This window comes from Ictidomys tridecemlineatus, chromosome 10 (assembly GCF_052094955.1).
Source record: "Ictidomys tridecemlineatus isolate mIctTri1 chromosome 10, mIctTri1.hap1, whole genome shotgun sequence".
Taxonomy (NCBI): domain Eukaryota; kingdom Metazoa; phylum Chordata; class Mammalia; order Rodentia; family Sciuridae; genus Ictidomys; species Ictidomys tridecemlineatus.
The window spans coordinates 123,841,843-123,866,740 of NC_135486.1; the positions used below are offsets into that span (position 1 = coordinate 123,841,843).

A 24,898-nucleotide genomic window follows, 5' to 3' on the forward strand; every position below is an offset into this window, starting at 1 on the left:
CCCCGGCTGGAAGATTTTGAGTTTTATAGCAAACCATATTGTACAGACTTGGGGGCCCAGGGGCCCAGCCCGGCTGGGTCCCCAACACGTCCCATGCCGGGCTGCCTCCTCCCCCTCCCCCAAGGGGCCCCATCCTCAAGCCTTTCCATCCCCAGGCCCCCCTCCCCTTCGGCCTTTGGTCCGCCCAGTCCCTCCCCCCACCCGCGCACCTCCCTGTTACCTGAGGTATGTGGATAGATTTCCCCCTCCCCTACATAGTACAACCCGGCTGCCCCCAGAGGCCTGGACTGAGGGGCGGAACCTGGCCCAGCTCCTCCCTCTGGCTCCCAAGACCCCACCCCAACACAGAAGGAAGGGGCAGTGGAGAAGAGGACCAAAAAGAGTCTGTTACTAAGTTCCCATGGCAACTGAGAGGGGCCATTTCCAGCCTTAGCACTGGCATCGGGAGGTGTCCATTGGCTGCTATTTCCATGGCAACCAGGAGTGGCAGTTCCCTGGGCGAATGGGATACAAGTTTCCATGGCGATGAAAGAGTGGGAAGAGCCAAGCTGGAGGAGTCCCATCTTCCCCATCATTGGGCTGGCACCCACCACCCCCAACTCGGGTCAAGAGGGGTGGAGCTGCTCAAGACAGTAAAGCCAGAGATATCTGGAGGTGGTGCAGTCCACTCTGGGTGCCCACCAGTCCAGTCTCAGTCCAAGCTGGTCCCATCCAATCACACTCAGGCTCCCCCAGGTCCGAGGTTCCCCCGGTTCAAGTAACACTTCAGTACAGATGAATGTTCAAGTATTGTGCGGAGAGGCAGGCAGGGGGCTGGGGCACCCCTCACCACTCCCCTGGGCCACGAGTTGAACAGCAGGTAGACCCGTGGCCCCCACTCCTCGCAATAGCTGCCATTTTCAGTGACGTTCAAGGAGTCAGGGTAGAGGGAAGGAACTCAAATTTGGGCAGGAGGAAAGAAGAGGGGTAACTCCCCCATGAGGGAGGAGTACTACTGCCCCAACCTGCTCTTGTCCCCCAACCCCCATTCAGCCCTGGCTTTCCTCTTGCTCCCCAAGTCCCCCTACCTCTGATACCTGGATCCCCAACTGCTCCTCCAGTTTCCCTTTTTGGCCCCCCACCCCCCACTCCAAATATCTGGTCTTTGTTCTCTGAACCCTTGATGGTCTCTTTCTGCCCCCCCACCCACCCATCCTCCACCTCCCCCAGCCCCCTGGCTCCCAGTATCCTGTGTGTAGATACCCTTTCCCCATTCTCCCTCCCTCAAACTTGCACCTTAACCCCCCTCCCACCATCCCTTTGGCTCAGCACCCCCCAGTACCTCTGACCCACTTCCCCCAGGGGATGGACAATGAAGCAAGTGGAAGGGGGAGGAGATGGGAAGGAGAGACCCCCAGAGATATCAGTGCAGGGGGAAGAGAAGCAGGAGGCTGGCTCCGGTCCCTGGGTAGGAATCCCAAGTCACCAAACTCAGGAATCCCAAGTCATGAGGTGGGTAACCTGGCCTCCCAACAGAGGATGAAATGAAGGCCCAAGGTCCAGGCTCCTGATGAGTCCTGGGGGATGGTGGGGGGCGCCCGACTAGCTGTCCTTGAGAAGTAGCTTCTCCTCTGGGCAGCGGAAGGGACCAGGAGGGCCGGCAGCTGCCAGACGGGCACAAGCTTCAGGTGAGAGCTGGCGGCAAGAGCGCAGGTCTAGTCGGCGGAGACGTGGGCAGCGGCGGAACAGCGGGAGGCAGTGGTCCGTGAGGCGGTGGCAACCTGGGGACACAGCAGTGGCAGCTGAGACCTGGTAGGTAAGTAGGTAGTAGGCACTGACCAGGGGAACCAACAGCCTAGCAAGATGGACAGGCAACCATGCTTACCAGCAAGATTGAGGTGTACCAGGGTCTCTCGGAGTGGGGAAGTGGGAGCTGTGAGGAGGTGGACACTGGGGTCCCCAACGTGGGCGCAGTGGCTCAGGTCCAGGGCGCTCAGCTGGGGCGCATGGCGCAGCAGGAGCCGCAGTGAGGCATCTGTCAGCTCCAGACCTGCCAAGCGCAGTTCGGCTACGCCCTGTAGTCGCCCACGGCTCTCTGTTTGCCCTGGACAGGCAAAGGAGATATCAGTACTCCTGGCCACTACCATCGTTGCACCCAGAGGACTGTCTCCTCCTCCATGTTCCTTAACTTCCGTCCTAAACTTGCTCTCATCACATGGGGGCCCCAACTTGCTGTACTCTATGCACGGCTTGCTCTTCTCCTAAACCACCACACCCCTGATCTCATCTGTCCACTGCTCACATCACCTTGTCACTGAGGTTTTCCATGAGTACTCTATTTGAAACTATAATAGTTCTCACAACCGTACCCCACCCTTTCCCCTCATTCCCTACCTCTCAGTATCTGACACATTAATTTCTTCTTGTTAATTTTTTTCTCCCCTACACAAAAATGTCAGTTCCATGATAGCTTTTTTTTTTTTTTTAAGTTGTGAATGAACCTTTATTTCTATTTATGTTTGGTGCTGAGAATCAAACCCAGTGCCTCACACATGCTAGGCAAGCACTCTACCACTGAGCCATAATCCCAGCACTCCCAGGAAGGAATTCTTGCTCACTGCTCTATCCCCAGCAATGAAACACGCAATAGGGTGCTCAATATAATTTCATCTAATCATCCAACACATAACATCCCTAAAAGGACTACCACTCCAGGCTCATCTCCCTCTTATTTCTCCATAATTAGTTAAATTTCCCTGTGGAGCCCTCCAGTTCCCCTGGTCACTACTCTAGGTCCATACCACTCTTGCTTGAACTGCTCCCACTACCTCACTCCCTCTAGTCTCTTCTTTATAGAATCCAGAGAGCTGATCTCAAACTCAAATGTGACAATATCTTTCCTGTGAGGGCTGGGCTGGGGATACAGCTCAGTTGGTAGAGTGCTTGCCTTGCATGCACAAGGCCCTGGGTTCAATCCCCAACACCACAAAAAAAAAAAAAAAAAAAAAAAGGAGAAAGAAAGAAACTGTGAGGGCACTTCAAAGAAGTCTTGTCTCCTTGGAAGAACATCCCAATTTCTATAAGGACCCACTCCTAAGACCACCTCTGTTTAGCATACTGCCTGGCTTTCAGAGCTCAGAGGCTTCCTCTTCCCCATCTCCATTGAGAAGAGCTCACATCCTTCCCCATTGCACCCAAAGCACCCAATATGCCTTTCTTCTATGTTACTGACTCTCAAACTCAAGAGGCTCAAGTCCCCTGGAGGGCTGGATTGCTGATCCTACTCCAGAGTTGCAGTAGATTTAGTGTAAGGACTTGGGGTTTACTTTGCTGACAAATTTTCCTGTGACACTGAGACCACTGGGCCATAGACCACATTTTAAGAACCTGAGCCTTGGGAGAGAAGCTCTCTGATCATTATTGTTGTTTACAGATAAGAAAATTGAGGGCTGGAGCTGTGGCTCTGTGGTAGAGTACTCATCTGACATTTGTGAGGCACTGGGTACAATCCTCAGCACCACATAAAAATAAAATAAAGGTATTGTGTCCATCTACAACTAAAATATATATATAATTGAGATTCAGATCATAAAGCTGTCATCACATAATTATGAAGTAAGAGCCAGGAGACCCAGATCTACTGACTGAGAGAAACTCCATCAGATGCCACAGACTCATGAAACCAACCTCCAAATTTTATGGAATCTGCATGGTGCTAAAACTTTTCTTGCATGAATGTCTAACACTACAAAAAGGATATTTTTATACAGAAATTTAGATGTGGAGCTTTTCCTTAAAAAACTGACCTGGCATCATGGGCTACTACCTTTCCTGCCTGACAGAAATTGGCTGGAATAGGGGCTGCCAGTGCCACTCCCAAAAGTCCTGCACCAATGTGTCACTTCTGCTACTTGCCAGGCCACCTCTGTAGGCACTCCATATGGCATGTCCTGAATTCTACCCTCTCCTTTTTGGAGAGCTGAGAGCCTAGAGAGGGAGGTATATTTATAAAAACTCCCAAACTTGGGCCACAGATAAAGGGCACTAGATCAAAGAGATCAATTCTAGCTTAGGGGCAAGTGTGGGCATCACTGAGGATTTCCCTGAGGTGGTGGCATTTAAGCTGGGTCTTCGAGGGTTTGAACATGCAGCAAGATAGGAAAAGAATATACCAGGCAATAACTCGAAGAATACACTAGGCAAGAGCCTAGAAGTAAAAGAACTTTATATTTTATTGTGAGAATGGTACAGGGAGCTAGGAAGCCAGGAGAGGAAAGGTGGGGGAAATCTAACCTGCACAACAGGACTGACAGCTAAGAAAGCTCCTTTCTGCATGCTTCTGATAAAGGGCTTAAACAGAGATGAATAAGACAGGAGAGGAAGGTTTGCTCTGTCAGCCAGCATTTTCTCACCTCAAAGAACAAACTGCTCCCAATGCCCATCTCACCCTCCTGCCCAAATTGTCCCAGCTCAGTTCAATTCCAGTAAGAGCAAACCATGGGTGAGTGCTCTGGCCTGGCTCTGCCTGACTTATATCAGTCACTCAACTCCTTGTTGAATCAAATAGGGCTCTAGAGCCTTGTCCACAAAATGGGAAGAATCCTAGTTGCTTCCCTACTCTCCTTCCAGGGCTACTGTAGAGCATGGTGGGGCAGGAAGAAGGGACACACAAAAAAGAAGAACTGTGAAAGAACTTAGAAAAAATCTCCCTTTGGAAACCTTTCCTCAAACCAGATCTCCCCCTTGCATCCTGATCATCTCTGTGCTCATTCAGTTCATTCACTCACCAAATATTTGCTGAGCAGACCACTGAGCAAGGTGCTGGTTTTGAGCACATGGTACCCTGTAGAGCCTAAGAGACTAGCTAGAAGAATCTCTTTTTTTTTTTCTTTTAATCTTTTTTTTTTTAGGTTGTCAATGGACTTTATTGTTTACTAATATGCAGTGCTGAGAATTGAATACAACGCCTCACATGTGCGAGGCAAGTGCTCTACCACTGAACCACAACCCCAGCCCTGCAAGAATCATCTTAATTAGAACACTTCCCACATGTACAGCACTATGCCAGGGCCTGCTTCCAAGGCTGAGAAGGACTCAAGAGCTCAAGGCAAGGAGTGAGGTGGGGTTGGTCAGGGAGAATTTCTAGGAGGTGGCATCTATGCCAAGGTCTAAAGTATTAATTAAATGAAGGAGGACAGAACATTGAGGCAAAGAAAAATGGGAACTGAAAGGAACTTGGCAAAGAGGCTGAGGAGGCCAAATGCAGGGATGGTCTAGGTTAATGGGACTCAGCCATGCTAGGTCTCAGTAACTACAGTAAAACCCTTATCTTTATCCAAAGGGATAAGAGAGAAGCAATATGAGTTTAGAGCACAGGGGTGATATGGTCAGATGTACTCTTCTGGATAGTTCCCCTGGGTCTATTGTAAAGAAGAAACTGGAGGCCAGAAAAGATTCTGCAAGTATCCCATCTGCTAATTTTATAAGAAGCCCTGAGGCCTCAGTGTCCCTACTCCACATACCTCCAATATGCACAGGCCTCTGCTCCTAATATGCCTCTGCCAATATGGGCCTCCTGCCCCACTGAACTGCTAATCATACCTCAAACACCCTGAGAAAACTCCAATCTTTCAAGACTCAGTTCAAAGTACATCGAAGGCAAATGAACAAATGAATGATAGCTAAGATGGCTTTCCTAATCAAATTCATGTGTTCCTCCCTTTCCTCCAATAATTGTAACACCCAATGAGTCAGAAGAGACCTTAGAGGTCTATATCCCCACCTTGCCCAACCCATTCTACAGAAGAGCACACAGAGGCCACACCTGGTTTAGTGTCTGGTGGAGGCAGCAGCAGCTCGCGGAGCTGGGAGTCTTTTACATCCTCAATCCAGCGGAGGTCCAAGAGCCGCAGGGCTGGCAGTGGGGCTGAGCCCAGGGCAGAGACAGAGAGCCAGGAGCAGCCAGAGAGCACCAACTCCTGCAGGCCTAGAAGATTTGTGGGGGTGGGGGTCAGGAAGCCAGACTCCACCCCAGGCCTGTCCCCATTTCTACCCTGTTATGACTTGTCACTCCACCCTACCTTGCAGTCGGTTCAGAAGCCACATGAGCTGTTTCTTGGAGACACCTGTCCAGCTGAGGTCCAGGGCACGGGGCTGGCGACGAACCACCCCACTGAGCATGGGCGGGGTCAGTGACTTCCTCCTGCTCAAGTCCATTCTAGGCCACAGACGTTTGTCGTAGCACCTGCCGGGCACAAGGGGGAGACAGAGACCTCAGCCTCAGTTCTCAGGGAGCGTACCAATCCCCACACTCCCAACAGTTCACTCCAGTTATCCCTCCAACATCCAGGCCCACCCAGGCAGCCTGGTAGCAAGAAGTTCCAGGCTGTGGGCCAAGAGCACTGGGTTTGGGACCCAACTCCATCACTAACTGAATGCAAGACCCTGGGCAAGTCCATTCCTCTCCCTGAGCCTAAGAGGCCTCATTTATAAAATGAAGATAATGATCCAGACTCTGCCTGCCCCACAGGGCTGCTGTAAGATCAAATGAGGTAATTATAGTTTGTAGGCCTTACAGCTTTTAAAACATTTTGCCAAATAACTACACAAATACCATATACACTATTTGATGTAATGCCAAAGGGATCTTTAAGCAGCCCCCCAACCCCCTACCTTTGAGCTTCTAGATTTCTCCCTTGCTGTTAAGGTGGCTTCCTCATTGGCACTTCTCATCTCCTCTACTAACCTCTGCCATGTTGATAGCCAGCTGCCCAATGCTGGACTTATGGTCTTGGCATTTTCTCTTTGGTTATTGTGTTCCTCCAATTAGAATGTAAGCTCTACACGGGCAAAATTGGCTTTTCTTTTTTTCTTTCTCACTTCAGTAACCTCAGTATCCAACACTTCCAGGTATAAAATATAGGTTATCTGTTGCACATTTATTGAATGAATCAAGCCAGTGTGGAATATCTAAAGCTTCTACTGAGTACTTCCTTCCCACACACTTCATTTATATTTTTGCAGTTATTCACTCACAGTTTTTGGAAGGTCTGGCAGGTCCTAAGTATTGAAACTTCAAAGACGAATGAGGTCTAAACAAAGCTAAACAGGTTTCCTAACCCCAGCACTCTAATTGCTTTGACTAGGCTAACATGCAGTGAATGGGAAAAGGGGTTCCCAAACTTATTTCACCAAAGAACTCTTCTCCACCTCTTCTAAGGTAATACATGAACACTTTTTGGTACCTTAAGTTCCTTTTTTTAATGTTACAGGGATTGAACCCAGGGTCACTTTACCACAGTTCTTTTTATTTTTTATTTTGAAACAGGCTTTTGCCAAGTTGCTGAGCCTGGCTTTGAACTTGCAATCCTCCTGCCTCAGCCTCCCGAGCTGCTGGTATTACCGATGTGAACCAACATGCCTGGCTAAGTTTCTCTTGATGATTTAGTTTGAGAACTGTCATCTAATTCAGTAGTCCTTGATGGCATGTCAAGAAATTCCCTCTGGAGGGCTGGGGATGTGGCTCAAGCGGTAACGCGCTCGCCTGGCGTGCGTGCGGCCCGGGTTCGATCCTCAGCACCACATACCAACAAGGATGTTGTGTCCGCCGTGAACTAAACAATAAATGTTAAAAATTCTCTCTCTCTCTCTCTCTCTCTCTTAAAAAAAAAAAAAAAAAAAAAGAAATTCCCTCTGGAATAGATGGGCCTCAAAGTCTTACCTAACCTCCCTCCCAACCCCCAAGATTCTGAAGGGCTTTCCCTTCAAGAAGCCTTGAACTGGAGAAGGGTTTCCTAAACTCCAGTCATTTGCAGTCCACTTATCTATAGAACATGACTTTACCTTTAAATCATCCCCTCTCTGCACTTAAAACCAATATTGATTCACATAAATATAGTAAGCTTAAGTAATAAATACAAGAGAAACTTTTAAATTCTAGCCAGAAGTTTCTATGGCTTTAGGCTAAACCACTTTTGTTAAACAGAAAGACAAAGCAAAACATTAGAAAAGCGCTAAAGATATGATAGCACCCAATAGTTTTAAAGAAGTTCTGGTATTTTTCAAAACTGACAGAAGGATTAAACCATGGTTTTGTGTCAGGCAGTCTGGCAGGGTGGTGTGTGCTTGTATTCTCAGCTACACAAGAGACTGAAGCAGAAGGATCACCTGAGCCCAGGAGTTTGGGCTAGCCCGGGCAACACAGCAGCATCCAGACTCAAAAAAAAAAAACACGCACAGTGTGATGGTGCATGCCTATTATCTACCTCAGGGAGGCAGGAGGATCACAAGTTTGAGGCTAGCCTGGGCAACAGTAATACCTGGTCTCAAAATAAAAACAAAAAGGGCTAGGAATATAGCTCAGTAGTAGAATGCCTTTGGATTCAGTGCCCAGTACTGCAAAAAGCAAAACAAAACAACAACAAAAACAACAAAAAAACCTGCCAGGCATACTCCAGAGCCTCAGTATGATATTTCTGGAATTGTAGAAGCATTCACCAAAGCCCCTCTCCAACAGTCCTCCTCCTACCATCCCTCCCTCCATTCTGGCATTCTAGTCTGCCCCTGATTCCCTCCACTCAAGCAATAAACATAACTCTCTCCAATTCTAAGAATGAAAAGGGAGAGGGGAAATACTATCTTCAATCCAGCTTCTGCCCCGTCTCTCTCTTTCCATTGAGTGAAATCCTACTCTGAAGCCTCTCTCTGAGGCAGGGATACAGCTCAGTGATAGAGAACTTGTCATATGTAAGGCCCTGGGTTCAATTCCCATTACAGTAAAAAACAAAAACAAACAACAAAGAAAGAATAAACCCTCTCTCTCTCCCCTTTGACCTAGTTGCAAATTCTAGCTCATCTGCTTCCTTGAAGCCCTTCCGGAAATTGTCCACACTTGGAAGGGAACCCTTCTCCTTGGGGCACTCATAGGTCCCCAATTGTGTTTCTGCACCACTCTACAAGATCCAGGCCAAACCACCTTCCCGCCTACAGATATACAATACTGTCTGGTGCCAACACATTCTGGAATATGCTATGCTTCTGCTGGAAAGATCAACCACCACAGACCCTTTAAGGCTTGGCTCTAGTACCCTCACTTCCAGGAAGTCTCCTTGACCCTTTCTTGGCTAGAGCCAATCAGTTTCAGCAATTAGTTCCAGAGCAATAGGTTTAAACTTGAGTGGCAGGCAACAACCTTTGAGGGTCCTACTGATACCATGTGTCCAGTCTCTACTGGACACAGAGCAGTTAAGGATAACAGGGTTCTTGCTATACAATCAGGGGAGACACAGTCTGCAGTAACTGAGGCAGTAAGGGACATGTAAGAGTCAACTTGCAGACTGGAACAAGGGAGCATCCCCAAGAAGACGGTGCCTGAAATGAGGCTGAAGCAAGTAGTTATTCTGTTATTTCCTGCAAGGGGAGAAAAGGAACAGGGTAGGGCCTGCATCTAGGTCCAGGAGAGAAAAACTCAAGAGCTCTGGGAACCAAGGGCAGCAGGAACCAAGGGCAGCTCATCCTATATAATGGTGATGAAGACCACCATTATATAGCAGTAATAACATGTGTTTACTCAGGGTTTACTGCAAGCTGGGTACTATTCTTTGCATTAAGCATTTAACCTCACAACAGTCCTAGGAGATCACTATCATCTCTTTTTTTACAGTTAAGAAAAACAAGGTCCAGAGAGGTTAAGAAACTTGTTCAAGGTCCCACAGCTACAAAGTGGTAGCCAAGTCAAGCTTAAACCAAGCTGGTCTGAAATGGAGAGAGCCTAAACTCTGAGCAGGAAGAAGCAGGGCTGAGGCTGCACAAGAGGCTCAGGATGAGGGTTCAATGTCATGGAGGGCTGAATGACCAGCTGTCATGGCCACAGAGCCCAAAGGTGAAGAGTATGAACTATGGGGATCTAAATCCCAGCTTCCCCACCTCTATGGTTGGGGTGTCCTCAGGCAAGGCATGTGCCCTTTCTGGGCCTTCATTCCCGAAACCAAAAATTAAGGCAAAAGACAGCACTTAATTTCAAAGGTTTGCTGCACCAATGATGAGAGACTGTATAGGGTAAGGGTTTAGTGCCATGACTGGAACGAGGTTCATGTCCTGCATCCCTACAGGAATTCACTGAAGGTGATGGAGAGGCGTGGATAGGGAATAATGGTAAGCCCAGAGGAAAGAAGGACTTAAGAGCTGAAGCCTGTCATCATCCTGGATAGGCAGGGCTTGACATCCAAGTGCCCCAACCTATCCATCTTCTGCTTGACTCCAGCAATCCTCTGACTAAGTCATCATCCTATTAAGCCCACCTACAAAACCCTACATTCTAGTCCTAAGCCTCATCTTGCAGAAGCTCCTGGGGAACAAAGAGTTGAACAGTCCTAATTGTTCCCTGCAAGCTTACCACCTCCTGGTCCCTGACTACAGTTCTTAGCTCCCATCAGCTCTCTTAGCTCCCTGATGCTACTACTGTCCTCCAATCTGTTTACCTCCAGGCCTTCACTCCCAACCCCAATTGGTCTTGACCTTGTGTTCCAGTCCCTCCCTTGTCACCCTCTATATCCATGTCCTTGAAAGTTCCAATCCTGGCAATTCAACAACTCCTCCCTGCCTCCCTGCCTGCTGCCCTCTCCCTCAGCTCTTGGCAGATCACTTCGCCTCCCAGTTCCAGGAGAAGATGAAAGTCACCAGACAGGAAAGCCTGCAACTTCCTGCTCTCCCACCTACAAAGTTCTCTCCAGCTCCACCCTCTACTACCTCTTTCTACATTCCATCCAAATTTTCCTATTATTTTAGTACCTATTGTATGCCAGGCACCACACTAGAAACCAGGGACACAGCAGAATAAATGGAGCAGGTCCCTGCCTTGGAGTCAACACTCTCAATTTCATGTGGTCTGGCTTTATTCCCCCAACTCCCACATACCACAGCCAAGGATACTAAGGCCTTCTTGTAGCAAAATCCAACTGCTACCTCTTGGTCCTTGACCTCCTGTGATTTGTTACCAACATCTACCAGTGCTCCTCATTCCACTTTCCTCAGTCTCCCTTCTTTTTAGGCAAACCTCCATCCTTGATCTCTAATTCTTGGGCTGCTCTTTCTCTAACTCATAAATACTGACATTCTGTCAATCTGCTCTCACACTCCAAGGTGCTACCTTTAGGCTGAAAACCCCCAAACTCACCTTTTTCTTGAGCACCCAACAGGCAGATTCAGTTGCTGTACTAATTCTCCTGGACTGGCCCACAACCCCTTTACATCAAACAGGTCACAACTCTCTTATTTTCCCCTGGAACCTGCTTCTCCACTGTGATTCCCAATCTTGGGAAACAGTGCTGTTGCCCATTCATGTTCTTGGGCCACAAACTCAGCTGAGATTTGCCCTGCTGTCCTTATAGCCAATAAGTCACCAAGTCCAAGTAACTGCCCTTCTTAAAAAGGTTTCAACCTGATCCCTTCCCTACCTGCTTCTGTGCAGACATGAGAGAGCCTCCTTACTTGTTCCACTGCCTTACTAAGTTTTTAGTACCCTTCGAAAACTGTGCTAAATGCTTTGCAGGAACCACCTCATTTCATCCCCATAAAGTAAATACAACTGGCCCTTGGTATCCAAGGGTTCTACTTCTGTGGATTCAACCACTACAAATCAAAATCATTTAAAACAAACAAAAAAACCTGTATTGAATATGCACAGACTTTTCACCATCACTCTCTGAACAATACAGTGTAATAATTATTTAAATAACACTTACACTGTATTGGGTACCATAAGTAATCTACAAATTATTTAAAGTACATGGGAGGGGCTGAGGATGTGGCTCAAGCGGTAGCACGCTCGCCTGGCATGCGTGTGGCCCGGGTTCGATCCTCAGCCCCACATACAAAGATGTTGTGTCCGCCAAACACTAAAAAAAATAAATATTAAAAAATAATAATAATAAAGTACATGGGAGCTGGCTGCAGTTCCTTGTTGCCTATAATCCAAGCAACTCTGCGGACAGTCTTGACTAGTGGTCCCATTCATATATGGTCCAAGCAGGAGGATCATAGTTTGAGGCTAGCCTAGACAAGTTAGCAAGATTTTCTCAAAAATTTTAAAAAGGGCTAGGGATGTTAGCTCCATGGTAGAGGGCCCCTGGGTTCAATTCCTAGCATCAAGGAAGACAGAAAGGAAAGAAGGAACAAAGGGTTATAGCAAACACTGCATCATTTTATATAAGGGACTTGAACATCCTTAGATTTTGGTATTCTGGAGGGAATGGAGTCTTAGAACAAATTCCCCAGACCCTGAGGCAGGGCTATATTAACATGAAAATTGCAGTATGGCCCTCTATACAGCTACTTCCAGCTACAAGTCTCTCCCCTGAGGCAGAAATGCGTTTCTTTTCAGTTCTGGTCCCAGGTGCCAAGCACAAAGCTGGCCTTGGAGGGGTCTCTGCAGTTAATTCTCAATTAATACTTGAGGTGGGGTGGTAATCCCCAGCAACTTTTGTAACTATCGGCTTCTATGTTGCAGACTGGGAGCTCTTCAAGGGCACAGATCTATGTTCCCAGGACTAAAACATTGAGCTTTCAGTAAATACTTATAAAAATGAGTGAATAATAAAGATTACAGTTAAGGCCAAGTGTTTCTACCTCTCGGGTACTCTGCTCAGTTTGTGTACCAGATCACAAGAACACTATGAAGTGAGAGCTTTGATTATCCCAGTTTTATATATGCAGAAACTGAGGCATGGGGACGTTAAGAAACTGGTCCAAGGGCAAACGTTCATCAGAGGAAGAACAAGTCTGCTGCAGGCGATCTGCCTCTATACCCTGCACTCCAGCCCCCTTTCTCCGCACAGACCAGTCTAGAAGTCTAGAGCTGACTTCTAGACTTCATCTCAGAGGTCCAGGAATGGAATCTGAGTTTAGTCACTAACTTTGCACTATGGCCTCAGGTGTCCCTCATTCCTTCACAGGGCTGCTATTATAAAGAACAAATCAGCTAAAATTTGTAACGCATTCAACAGGAAGCCAGGCCACAGTGAATACTGGGAAAGAGCCTGAATTACTCATTTAGTAAAACATTTCTTCAGCATCTCTACTGCCCTTTGTCTCATGCTGGGGACATGAAGATAAAAAAGACACAATATGCGATGGGAACATGAAAAAAATTAAATGAATGAAGGCTTGTCAACATGCCAAATGCCTCTGTGTGCTCCATTAGGGGAACACAGTGCTGTGGGAGTCTGATGAAGAGAAGAAAAGTTAGATTTGGGAGGATGACTGACATTTCTGAAAAACAAGGGTCAAGAGGCAGTAGGATATATCTGGGAGAATAGGGAGAAGAAGATAGACCAAGTCAGGAGGTCTAAGCACGGCTGTCTTAGAAAAGCAAGGGCTACCCCAGCAAAGGGCTTTCTCATATATAAATGGGACCACTAGTCAAGACTGTCCGCAGAAGAGGGAGCATGAAAATTAAGTGAGATAGCCAGGTTCAGTGGCATATGCCTGTAATCCCAGCAACTTGGGAGGTTGAAACAGAAGGATCAAAGTTCAAAGGCAGCCTCAATGACTTAGCAAGACCCTGTCTCAGAATAAAAAATAAAAAGGGCTTTACTCAGTGGATTCAACCCTGTGTACTGCCAAAACAAAAAAAAGAAAAAGAAAAAAAGTGAGATATTGTATTACAGCACTACACTTGGCACATACTAACCACTCAATATAAATAACAACAGTTATTAAGAGAAAAAATTCTGGAGCCAGAGGGCCTAGGTTCAAATTCCTGGTTTTAACACTTCCTCTCTACATGACTTCAGGTCTGAGTTTCATCTGAACAAGGAGGAATAAATTCCTCCTAACAAAGTTGGAGAGGGTTAAATGAGCTCCTAAATGGAAAACAGGCTGCCCACAGTAAATACGAAAGTATCACACTATGTGTACATACTATAGAAGTGCAAGGCCTAGAGAGGATCAGAGAGCTATGGCAGGTCGCAAAGCAAACCAGACCTCAAGTCTGTCCACCACTCACCAGCGGCTCCAAGTCCGGCAGACTCGCATGCAGATGCACAGCTCTCGTGGCCCAAGGTGCTGGAAGACACGAAGCCAGGCAGCCCGGGGCAGGGGGTGGTCGGATCCAGCAGCCAAAGGCAGTGTGTCAGGCTCAGGGCTTCGAGGTGGGGGCCGGACCACATGCCGCTCCAGCTGTGGAGGCCGGGGTGGGGGGGCGGGGCCCAGGGGCCAGCTGAGCAAGGGCCCCCCACTGCCAGGGCGCACAGCCCTCCGCCCCCCACGGTTCTCCTTCTCGCCAGAGCTGCCCCGGGCTGGCCGTCGCCCATTCCGGGCCTCGCCAGGGGCCTCATCCTCACTCAGCGAAGTGCCTGATGAGTCGGAATCGGAATCCGAGTCCGAGGAAGAAGAAGAGGTATCAGGCACCCGCTCCAGCAGCTGGCACATCCGCTTGAAACGTTCCAGCTTCTCCCTCTGTGGGGATGGGGATGGCACGGCCGGGCCCTCAGCAGAGGCCAAAGGCGGCTTTGGTTTCTAAAAGAACACAGGGAGAGACTGTTCTAGGGCCTGGGACATACTTTCCCATCCCTCTACCCACAAGGAATCACCAGGGAGTGAAGAGCCCAAGGGATGGTCCTCAATTTCAAACTGCTTTCAAATAACATGATACCTCTGGACTTCAGTTTTCTCATCTTAAATATGAAGGCACTAATTCAAAGAATTTAGTCTTACGGAAAGCCAGGCATGATAGAACACCTGTAATCCCAGTGACTTGGGAGACTGAGGTAAGATTGCAAGTTCAGGGCTGGGGATATGGCTCAAGTGGTAGCGTGCCCGTCTAGCATGCGCGAGGCCTGGGTTCGATCCTCAGCACCACATACAAACAAAGATGTTGTGTCTGCCGAAAACTAAGAAATAAAAAAATGTTTAAGAAAAAAAAAAAAAAAGATTGCAAGTTCAAGGTTGGCCTCAGCAACTTAGCAAGACCCTGTCTCGAAATTAAAAAAAAAAAAGAACCGGGGATGTGACTCAGTGGTAAAGTGGCACCGAGTTCAATTCTCAGAATCAAAAAGAAACAAAACAAAAACAAAAAAACCACCTTATGGGTTTCAATGATTCATAAATTTCTCAAGTCAGAAAAGAGAACAGTTAAGAGACCTAGCTTGGGGCTGGGGATATGGCTCAAGTGGTAATGCGCTCGCCTGGCATGCGTGGGGCATTGGGTTCGATCCTCAGCACCACATAAAAATTTAAAAAATAAAGATGTTGTGTCCACCGAAAACTAAAATAAATAAATAAATATTTTTAAAAAAGAGACCTAGCTTGAATGCTGGCTTGTCCATCAACACTGTGAAGACCATTTAATTGTTCATGACATAAAACAGCTGAACTAGGTAGTACCTATTCCACAAAATGAGAGTTCCTATTATAATTTAAGTGGCAACTTGAGCCACTCCTTTTAGACAAAGACACCCAACTAAATGGTAGAAGTAGGTTTGAACACAACCAGATAGAATTCTTGCAAAGTACTATCTGAATTCTGGCTTTGCCTATGACCTTGGTTAAATCTTTTAACCTCCCTAGACCTCATGTTCCTTGAATCCAGGTGAACTTTATAGTTAACAAAGTTCATTTACTTTCATTATAGCATTTGATTTATATAGTGCCGTGGGGTAACCACAGGTAGGTTAAGAAGGTAGCTTCATCCCATTTTACAGATGAGAAAACTGAAGTTTAGGGCAGCTGACCAGTTGCCAAGACCATACACAGTCCGTGGTTGGGCAGAAATTTGAATTCCTTTTAAGACTTAAAAAGATGAGGCAAAAGGGCCAGATAATACCCTAAGGGTTCTAGGGAAATCAGGGGTTCTTGTGGCCTGGACCCAACCCACTCTTCCACCCCACTCTTCCTAGGGATCCAGGTACCCTTTGGGGCCATGTGGGGATAGGGTAGGAAAAGGTGAACAGAAAGGGACAATCTCAGTCTCTGTGGTGAAGGGTGGGGCAAGGAGAGGTGGGTAGGGGAGGGAGGAGATCCCCGGCACACCTCCCAGTTCTCGGGAGGGAGCCCAGGGTGGCAGGACGAGAATGCCTGGCTTGGATTCAGAACCCTGGGGGGCAGAAGGCCAGGGCCGCCTGGGTCCGATCCTCGGAGGAGGCAGGCGTCTCCACCCACCTTCTTCAGGTGCCTCTCTCGACCTCCTTTCACCTACCAGGGCAAAAGGAAGATATGGGGGAAGGGGAGACCCCATTAGGCCCTCAGTGTCCACAAACCTACAGTCCATGCCACCTTCTTAGACTACAAATCCCAGAAGCCCCCATCCCAGGGAGAACTCTGAGCATGCTCACCTTGCAACCAGAGTCTCAGCTCACTGAGCATGCTCTCATCTCCTCTTTCTTCCCCCTCAGGCTCTTTCCAGCCCCTCCCTCTTCCTCTGTAGAGGTTAGTTTGAGCATGCGCTCTCCTTCCTCCCTAACCCACCTAGGGCTCCTAAAGCTTCCTGGCCTGTGCCAGTTCTCCCTTACCTGATTTTCTCTTTACTGTGAACATGATCTACCACCCCAGCTACTCCCGAACTACCATCTCCCAACAACCCCTGCTTCCCAGGCCCACCCCCACCAAAAAATGGCCAGTACTACAGCCCCAACATGACTTGAGCTAGTGAGCATGCCCCATGGGGCTCACCTTTTTCCTTGGGGTAGGGGGCTCATTCCCTGCCTCCCTCTCCTTGCGTTTGGGGGGCCCAGGCATGTCCTCCGGGGGCGGCCCAGCAGGTAGAGGGCCCTTCCTCCTGGGCGGGGGCGGTGGAAGTGGCGGCTCCTCCGTCAGCTTCCATCCACTCCCTAGGCTGGCGCCCTCCTCACCGTTGTCAGCCCTGCGGCGGCCTGGCCCCTCACCTGAATCCTAGGGAGATGGAAACTGGGGATGAGGCCCTGCACAGCTCCTGACCCTCTACTGACTCAGAGCCCAGAACCCTGCCTAGCCCATTTCCCTACCTTGCTGGTGCGGCCTTCCTGTGTACAGCGAGGGCACTCCCAGCAGTTGGGGATCTCCGCATTGATGACACCCTCAGCCTTCCCCATCTGCAGGCAAGAGGGCAAGGAGTAGATGGAAGGTGCCAATATAAACCCAGAGGCAGTGTGGTCCACCTCCCTGCCCCCTGACAATCTAATTCCAGGGTCCCCAGGGCTATCACCTTCAGGCAGCCAGGGTGGACGATCTCGTTGCAGATTGTACACTCCATGAGGCTCAAACCAAATTTCTCTTCCTCTCCCTCCACTGTGTCCTCCTTCCCAGCCTCCCCACACAAGAGGCACACAGCTGTGTGTGGGAGCACGGGCTGTTGGGGGAGAGGAGGCATCAGGGACCCCAAAAGCAAGCTACAAGGGAAAGACTTCCTTTTGGGGACCCTAGTCAGAGGCTGGGTGAGGTTCAGAACCCATGGGCCAAGCTGAGTCAAATCTTGAATTTGCCCTTTTGGCAGTATGACCTTCAGCAACTGATTTAACCTCAAGACACTGTTTCTGCATCTGGACAGTTGGGCAAAGAATCTTTCCCTTGCTGGACTGTTATGAGATAATGCATGAGAGGCATTTGATACACAGTTGTAATTAATGTTGTGATTGTTACAGCCAGTGTGACCCTGAAATTACGGCTGGCTTTGGGTCGTGAGAGAAACTACAGGCAAATTGGGACAATAATACTCAGAGAAGGCTGGAGAAGACACAGCAGCAACTTGGGGCAATTCCGAGGGTGCTCAGTGGGCAGCCCACGGGTGCTCTGGATCCTACAGTAAACCAAACTTTGACAAGACTTTTGGGGACACTAAAGATAGCTGCTGAGTCTTAGGGAAAATGGGAGTAGTCCTCAGACAATGTGATTTTCGGGAGGACAATGGCAATACTGAATCAAATCAGGGATGCTGAAGGTTATGACAGGATCAAGGAAGAAGCAGGTAGAGGAAAAAGAAACAGGAAAGTGAGGCAATGGTTTGGGGAACAAAGGAAGAGAGGGGCTGTGTGGGGGAAGAGTCCAACCAGGAAAAAGTAGCTGTAGGAAGAGAGGGAGGTAGTTGAGTGTGGGGAAGGGGATGCAGGATGCAGCTGGCTCCTCATGGCTGGTAGGGAGGGGCCATTCTCTGGAGCCCAGGGATGCTCAAAGGCTAAGGAAGGCAGAGAGGAAACCCATGTTTCCCTGATGCCTACTGTGTGTATCAGGCCTCATGGTAAGCACATTCATACCCATGCCATTGTTTAATCTTTACAACTCAGTAAAGGAAACATTCTACAAAGAAAGTACCTGAGATTCAAAGTAATATACTCAAGGTCACACAAAGGGGAAGCCTGGCCTCAAATCCAAGACCACCCTGATAGTGGGGAAGAGACCAGAAAAAAGAGACTTTTCTAGGAATCAGGTCTGGGGATGGATTGCATTAAGCACAGATACCTCTGGGGATCTGCCCAACAGAGGCTGTTTTCTATGGGTCTGTGTCTCTGAGAATTGAGGGGGTGAAGAAAAGGACTGTCACATTCTTCTGCTCACCCTAACATTGCTCCTCACATGGAGATAAGGACACAAATGGACATTTAATCAAATCATTGAAAGAATGAAATAAACAGCAACTCTACAGTACATTCTAGAAAGCACTCATCGGTCACCCTGGAAAAGTACTTGGGGGCTAAGGTGAAAGACAGTTTTGGAGAGGAGTGCTGCGAAGAGGCCCAACAGCGGACAGCAGAAGAGTGAGGGGATCGGAACTCACGGCAGTGCACTGCCGGAGCAGGCACGACTGCTTCATGCGCCCGGGCCCCCCGAACTTCTTCATGTCTCGACAGAAGTGGCAGTCCCCGCACTCAGTTCGCACACAGGCCCGGCAGCGACGGCAGCGGGTTCGGCGTCGGCGCGCTCCGGCCCCCGGCCCCCGGCTGCTCGACGACATTGGGGGCGTCAGCAACGCCGAGGGCTGTTGGTAGATGGTAGCAGGGTCAGATGGGCCCAGTGGAGCCCAGGCCCAGGCGACTCCTGGTAGCTCCCTCCAACCATAGGCAGCCAGAGTCTGCCCTCCTCCTAAGGGGAAAATGTCACCCCTTCTGTATGTCTGGGGGTGGGGGGCCACTCCCTCTACTCAAGGCCTCTCACTCTCTCCCTAGCTCATCCAACTCCTCTGGGATCCATGAAAACTGACTTCCTGACCTCACTCCTCCTCTAACACTTCCTCAGTGCCCATACCCTCACCCACAGAGGAGAGGCCTTTCCTCTGCCATCCCCAAGTTAAAACTCCTCAGAAAGGCCAGCAACTCCTAGTCTGTGGCATTACCTTCAGAGAGGTCCCAACATTTCCTCTCTTATCCAAATGTAAAATATCCCAGGCTCTCCCCAGTCTAAAATGCCCAGATTTACCTTCAAGACACCCACAGATTCCTCAGTGGAAACACCAGATTTTTCTTTCTTTCTCCTTTTTCTTTCTTATAGGTAATATCATCCAATTGCTCTTCCCCCCAAACCTCATCAGATCCAATGGGATCCTTGCCCCCCCCATCCCTAATGACCCATCTGTTCCGGAACTTCCCAGGACTCTGATACCCCCAAGATGCTTCTTCAGAGTTCTTTCTCAGTCCAAGATCTCAACTCCTCTGTTCCCCACAGAGCTCCCTCTGCTTCCAGACTTCCTGTAGGATCTCTTAGGTCAACCTGGGCAATCTCCCAGATTCCCTGGGATTCTAGAATCCAACCTGACATCTCCAAAGAACTCAGGATGGGCTCAGACTTAGATTCCCCAGCTTCCCAAGCTGCTTTCCATCCCTAATTGTCTGGAATCCCATGGAGGGCTCCCCTCCCCATGGGAACCAGATTCTCCAAGATCCCACATGGACTCAGCAGGCCTGGAGGGTAGCTTCCCAGTCTTACCCTGGCTTCCCCCTTTCCAGGGACTTCCAGACCCATCCATGAGGGTAAGGGGCCCTCCAGCGTTCCAGGGGAGGGGCCTAGAGGGCGACGACTGCAGGCGGGGATTTGGGGGTGGGGGGATTTGCAAGGGGAAGCTGGGTCTGGGAAGGAAGGCCAGTTCCCCAGGGTTGAGAGGTTATAGGAAGGAGGGCTGAAGATGAAGAGTTTGAAGCAAAGGGAGAGGGAGGGTGAGGCTGGAGGCGGGGAAGGTAGAGAGGCCGGGCTGAGGATGAATGGGAGTGGGAGCTGCCCAGGTCTGGGGGTGAGGAGGAGCCGCATGAACCCACCTCACACGTGTCCCGGGAGCCATCTCTCCCTTCTCGGCAGCTCCCGGCGGGTCGGCGGCCATCGGCGGCGGGGGGGCCGGGCGGCGCGGGGCGCGGAACGCTCAGAACGCCGGGGTCCACGGCCCCCCGAGGGCGCTCGGCCCCTCCCTCCGGCGGAGGCCGGGACGGCGGCGAGTGGAGATGGGGGGCGCCGGGGGCGAGGCCCTCCCACGGGCTGCGGCGCGGCCCTTCCAGGGGGAGGTCCTGCTCTGGGGGGCTCAGTCCCTCAGCCCCCCCAGGCCAACGGGGGCTTCTCGGGCGCAGGGTGCTCAGCTTCTGCCCGGGCCCCACTCAGTCCCGGTCGGAGTCCCAGGTCCCCTCCCCCCACCCCGCCCCGCCTCTCCCTGCGCCCCCGGCCCTTTAACTGGCCCCTTCCAGACTCCCCCTGCCCAGGGGTCCAGGGACCTGCCTCGGCCCCCCCACCGTTTCCGGGGTTCAAGCCCCGCCCACCGCCGGTTCCCGGGGAGGGGGGGGTCGCTGTAACCTGCCCCCCTCCCCTGGGCCCGCCCCTGGATTGCGGCCCCCTGCCCTACGACTCCGGGGCTAACCGAGGGGGGTGAAGGAAGCTGCTCCGGCCCCGCCCCCCCAGCCCGCGCGCACCCCCGCCCTCTCCCCCTCCCCCCAGCGCGCGACCCTCGGGAGATAGGGATTTAAATAAAATTTGAATAAACCCCCCTCCTCAAGCGGGAGGGTGGAAGGAATGGATGGAGAGGAGCAAGGAAGGGGGAGGGGGTAGTTGGGGTGCCTTAGCCCCCCAGGTCCCCCGGCCCCGCGCTGCTTCGGCCCGGGGCCCTGGCCGCCTCTCTCATCCCTCCTCAGCTCCTTCCTCCTTCCTTCTCTCTTCCCCCTCCCCTCTCTCCTCCTTCCCTCCTCCTCCTCCTCTTTACTCCCTCCTTCTCCCGGAGAAACCCCGCCCCCTGCCCCCTCTTTCCTCCACCACCTCAACTTTCCAGGACGAACGCGTGCAGGGCACGGCGGGAGTTGTAGTCCTGCGGACTCTGGCGCTACCGTGGGAAAAATGGGACGCTGGGACCAGCGGGTACTACAAACAAGATGGCAGAGGGCGTGCCAAGCCGGGAACCGAGGATGCCGGGAGTTATAGTCCGGTTGCCCTGAGGCTTCCCGTTGTAGAACATAGAGAAGGAGCGGGAACGATGACTACAAACAAGATGGCCTTCTCCCCCGACCCGACCTCCTTCCCAGGCACTCACACGCCCTCTTGTCCACAACCCTCCGCGTGTGTAGTACCTGACGGGAGTCGCAGTCCATCTGCTGCCTTCCCGCTGCCATTTCTACTCGTCAGGAACAATGGAAAGGTGAAAAGAAACGAGGACTACAAGCAAGATGGCGGAAGAGGGGCGTACACCTGACTAGTTGCCGATCTTATGAGGTGCGATGGGAATAGTAGTTTTCTAGCCTTCTAGTATTCCTTAAGAATGGCGGAACCGGTGGGATGAAGAGACTACCATAAAGATGGCAGGCTACCTAGCCTTTCCTGGTCGCTTCATTCGGCCACCTTGAGCATCTCGCCCGCCTATAATATCAAAATCCCGCACCCGGAGGCGCAAAGCCTGACGGGAGTTGCAGTCTTCTCGGCTCCCCTCTATTATCTTCAGTCCAGACAATGGAAGGGATGGGGCGGGGACTACAATCAAGATGGCGGCCAAGGGAAAAAAGGGATGGCGGCATGGGATTTGTAGTCCAAACGCTAAGACTATTCCCTGTGGAAATGGAAGAAAAGACTACAGTAATAATGGCAACCTGGTAACTCGACCTCCGCTCCAGTGCCTGCTGGGGGACGTAGTCCCTTTCTGAGCTCTACACAGAGAAAGGACGTTGGCTGTTGAAAAGTGCATCACCGCCGACATCCTAATTGAGAGCCAACGGAAACGGAAAGTCTTTTTCCGCCTCTCCTCGCCATCCCATTCTGAATGGCTTGCAGGGAAATGTAGTCCCAAGCTTTCACTCGCCAGTGGAGGAGAATTGGTGTCACCAGTGGGTATCGGTGCGGGTGAGAGACAAACGTCTGAGAAATCCAGGAATACAGAATGCCCGCCTCCCCGTGTGGTGAGGATTTCATATTTCAAAGGAAGGCTCTTAAAGGAAAGCAACAGTGATCAATATTGTCCCGACAAGGGAGGCGTGGTTCTCGCGGAAAGTACTCAGCGCTGTTTTCCCTGGGAAAGCTCGGACGCCTCACACCCAATGCTTGTTCCCCTAAACCTCTGGGAATCCAGAGGTTGTATTTTACAAGTCACGAGGCTCCAAGGAAAAGACTCAGGAATTACACAAAATCCCCGCCCCGCCCTGGGAAGTCACCAAATCTCGGTTTTTCTCACCTGAAAATTGGGGATGATGATACCCACCTCGAAGCAGAGTTAGAAGTGTTAAGACAATGTTCACGAAAGTGCCCAGCTCTGGCACGGGGCACGTGACGGTAGTTCCTTTTTCGAGGTCCCTTCCAGCCCAGCCGTTCTGGGAGCCCAGGAATCCATCATGCCGGACACAGTTAGCCTCTGTAAGAAGAAAACTGTGACGGGCAGACTACCCCCATCTTGAGTCGCCCCCTCCCCGCCCTCCTCATCTGGGTCCTCCAGCATTCACTACCTAGTACTGCTCCCAGGGGGCGCCCATTCTCCATTTAACTGAGTTCCTACAAACTGGTCAAATACCTCAACCTGAAATTGTAGGCAGTGCACGCTGTCCACTCTAATGCCTTGCCTGACTTCCAGGCAACCTTGGAGGGCTCTTCTTAGACCCTCAGTCACCAATGCAAATGGGACTGCTTTCCACCTCTGCCCCATCTTACCTGCCTTCTAGATCTTCCTCAGTCTAGAAAACTGCTCACTGCTGACCCCAAACCAGCCCCCTCTGCTTCCCTCTCTCTTCTGCCTTTGGGGGCCCTGCAGAAGACTTGGTGGGTGTGGTTTTGTCAGGGAAGTTAACGCTGGCCAACGTAGTGTAAAGTCCCAAGTTTGCAGAGACTAGACTTAAGCTGAACTGAGGTTCCTTGCAGCTCGCACTGTCAGAAGTCAGGAAATTCTTGGCTTCCACAGAATTGCCTGTCTGCTGTCTATCCTCATTACTTTAATGAGGGCTTTCTCAAGTGCATTTCTTGGACTTGTTATGCCCTTTGCCACCTCCCTCTCACGTCTCCACCCAGTTCACTGTTTAATCTTCTGATCCCTAAATGCCACTGTCCCAATGAACTTTCCTGTTATCTTCATATGAAATCTATTCAATCACTGTAACCTGTAAGCTTTATGTTACTAAGGGCTTTCAGCATCTCATTTGATCCACATAAGAATCCTAGGAAAGCTCGGACGCCTATAAGGGTAGAACCCCATTCTATAAGGGTAGAACCCCATTTTATAGATGAAGAGAATTGGGGCCCTCAACTTTACACAACAGATGAATGGTAGGGCCAGAATTTAAAACCAGAGACCATGCTCAGAACTACTACAATAGCCATAGACTGCTCAAATCCAGCTATGTGTTTTTAGTTTAGTATAGATAGCAACAGCAAATTTCTTTTGCAAAAATGGATTTCTAGTTTCTCTTGAAAAATCCTGAAATCTACCAGTGCTGGGTCTGCATTCCTTGAATAAGAAACAGCTGTAGCTGAGCAGTGGCTATCTCTTTTGGAAAAGACACATGCTCCCTGGTTTCTCCCAGTCTTCACCCTGCTTGCTTGAGACCTAGCATAATCTTTGTGGGGCCCATTCCCATCAATGGAGACCACCAGAATAAGCTTATTGATGCCAAAGACCAATTTTTATACTGTATATAGCCTTTCAGTACTGGGTACTGTGCCTGCACCTGCAGCTGGGTGGGTAGAGGGTAACATAAAGAGGTTGCATGTAAAGATACAGAAAAGGATAAGGGTAAAGCTCAGCAATAGAGCATTTATCTAGCATGTGTGAGACACTGCATGTCCCCAGCACTGCAATATATATATATATTCATACGTGAAATGTGTACCATGAGCAGATATTGTTTGTATGCTTAAAATATAAGTTAACATGACTATAATGGAGCCACATTAACATTGAAATATAAAGACAAAACAGCCTAGAAAGGTGGTACACGCTTATGCGCAAAAAGATGGAAAGTTCAAGGACAGCCTCCCCAACTTTGGCCCTAAGCAATTAACAAGACCCTATCTCAAAAATACAAAATAGGGCACTGGGATGCCCAGGCAGGAGGATTGCAAGCTCAAGGCCAGTTTCAGCAAATAAGTGAGACCTTGTCTCAAAAAGTGAAAAAGAACTGGGGATGTAGCTCAGTGGTAAAGTGCTCCTGAATTCAATCCTCAGTACCACAAAATAACAAAAAGTGATGTTCTATGTCTTACTTATGTGTTTGGTCTTAACCTTTTGAAGGATGGCTAAGGCCATTTGATAATGGTGGTTTCCTATGTGAAACCACATAGGAAATCACATAGGGTGAAGGCGCTGCAGATCAATTTCAGAAACAGTTCATGCCTTCCAGTCTTCAGGCAGAAGCTACTAAAAGGAGGACAACTGCCTTATTTAAAACTGCTGTCTTGGAACTAAATGCATGCATTGAATTCAGGAGCTGGAATGGCGCATTCATGCTAAGATTAGTTTTTTTCAGTACTGGGTATTGAACCCAGGACATTCTATCACAGCTAATCAAAAATATAT

The 24,898-nt window shown here is 49.8% G+C and overlaps 1 protein-coding gene across 4 annotated transcripts; it reads right to left on the reverse strand.

Moving 5' to 3' along the window:
• Window positions 1-1,298: 1,298 nt before the first annotated feature.
• Fbxl19 (F-box and leucine rich repeat protein 19) lies at window positions 1,299-22,738 on the reverse strand. Of its 4 annotated transcripts, none has more exons than XM_078024034.1 (11): window positions 22,598-22,738; window positions 18,722-18,922; window positions 17,156-17,299; window positions 16,956-17,042; window positions 16,645-16,863; window positions 16,006-16,167; window positions 13,982-14,493; window positions 6,060-6,223; window positions 5,804-5,965; window positions 1,865-2,083; window positions 1,299-1,760 (listed from the first exon to the last, which is right to left on the reverse strand). In XM_078024034.1, the coding sequence occupies exons 2-11, from the start codon at window positions 18,896-18,898 to the stop codon at window positions 1,582-1,584; spliced, it is 2,025 nt and encodes a 674-aa protein (XP_077880160.1). In that variant the 5' UTR covers window positions 18,899-18,922; window positions 22,598-22,738; the 3' UTR covers window positions 1,299-1,581. The 4 variants fall into 4 exon arrangements, with proteins under 4 accessions (XP_077880160.1, XP_040134691.1, XP_040134689.1 ...); XM_040278757.2 differs by lacking the exon at window positions 22,598-22,738 and adding an exon at window positions 21,480-21,870 and having other exon boundaries at window positions 16,135-16,167; XM_040278755.2 differs by lacking the exon at window positions 22,598-22,738 and adding an exon at window positions 21,480-21,866.
• Between the last annotated feature and the right edge of the window lie 2,160 nt (window positions 22,739-24,898).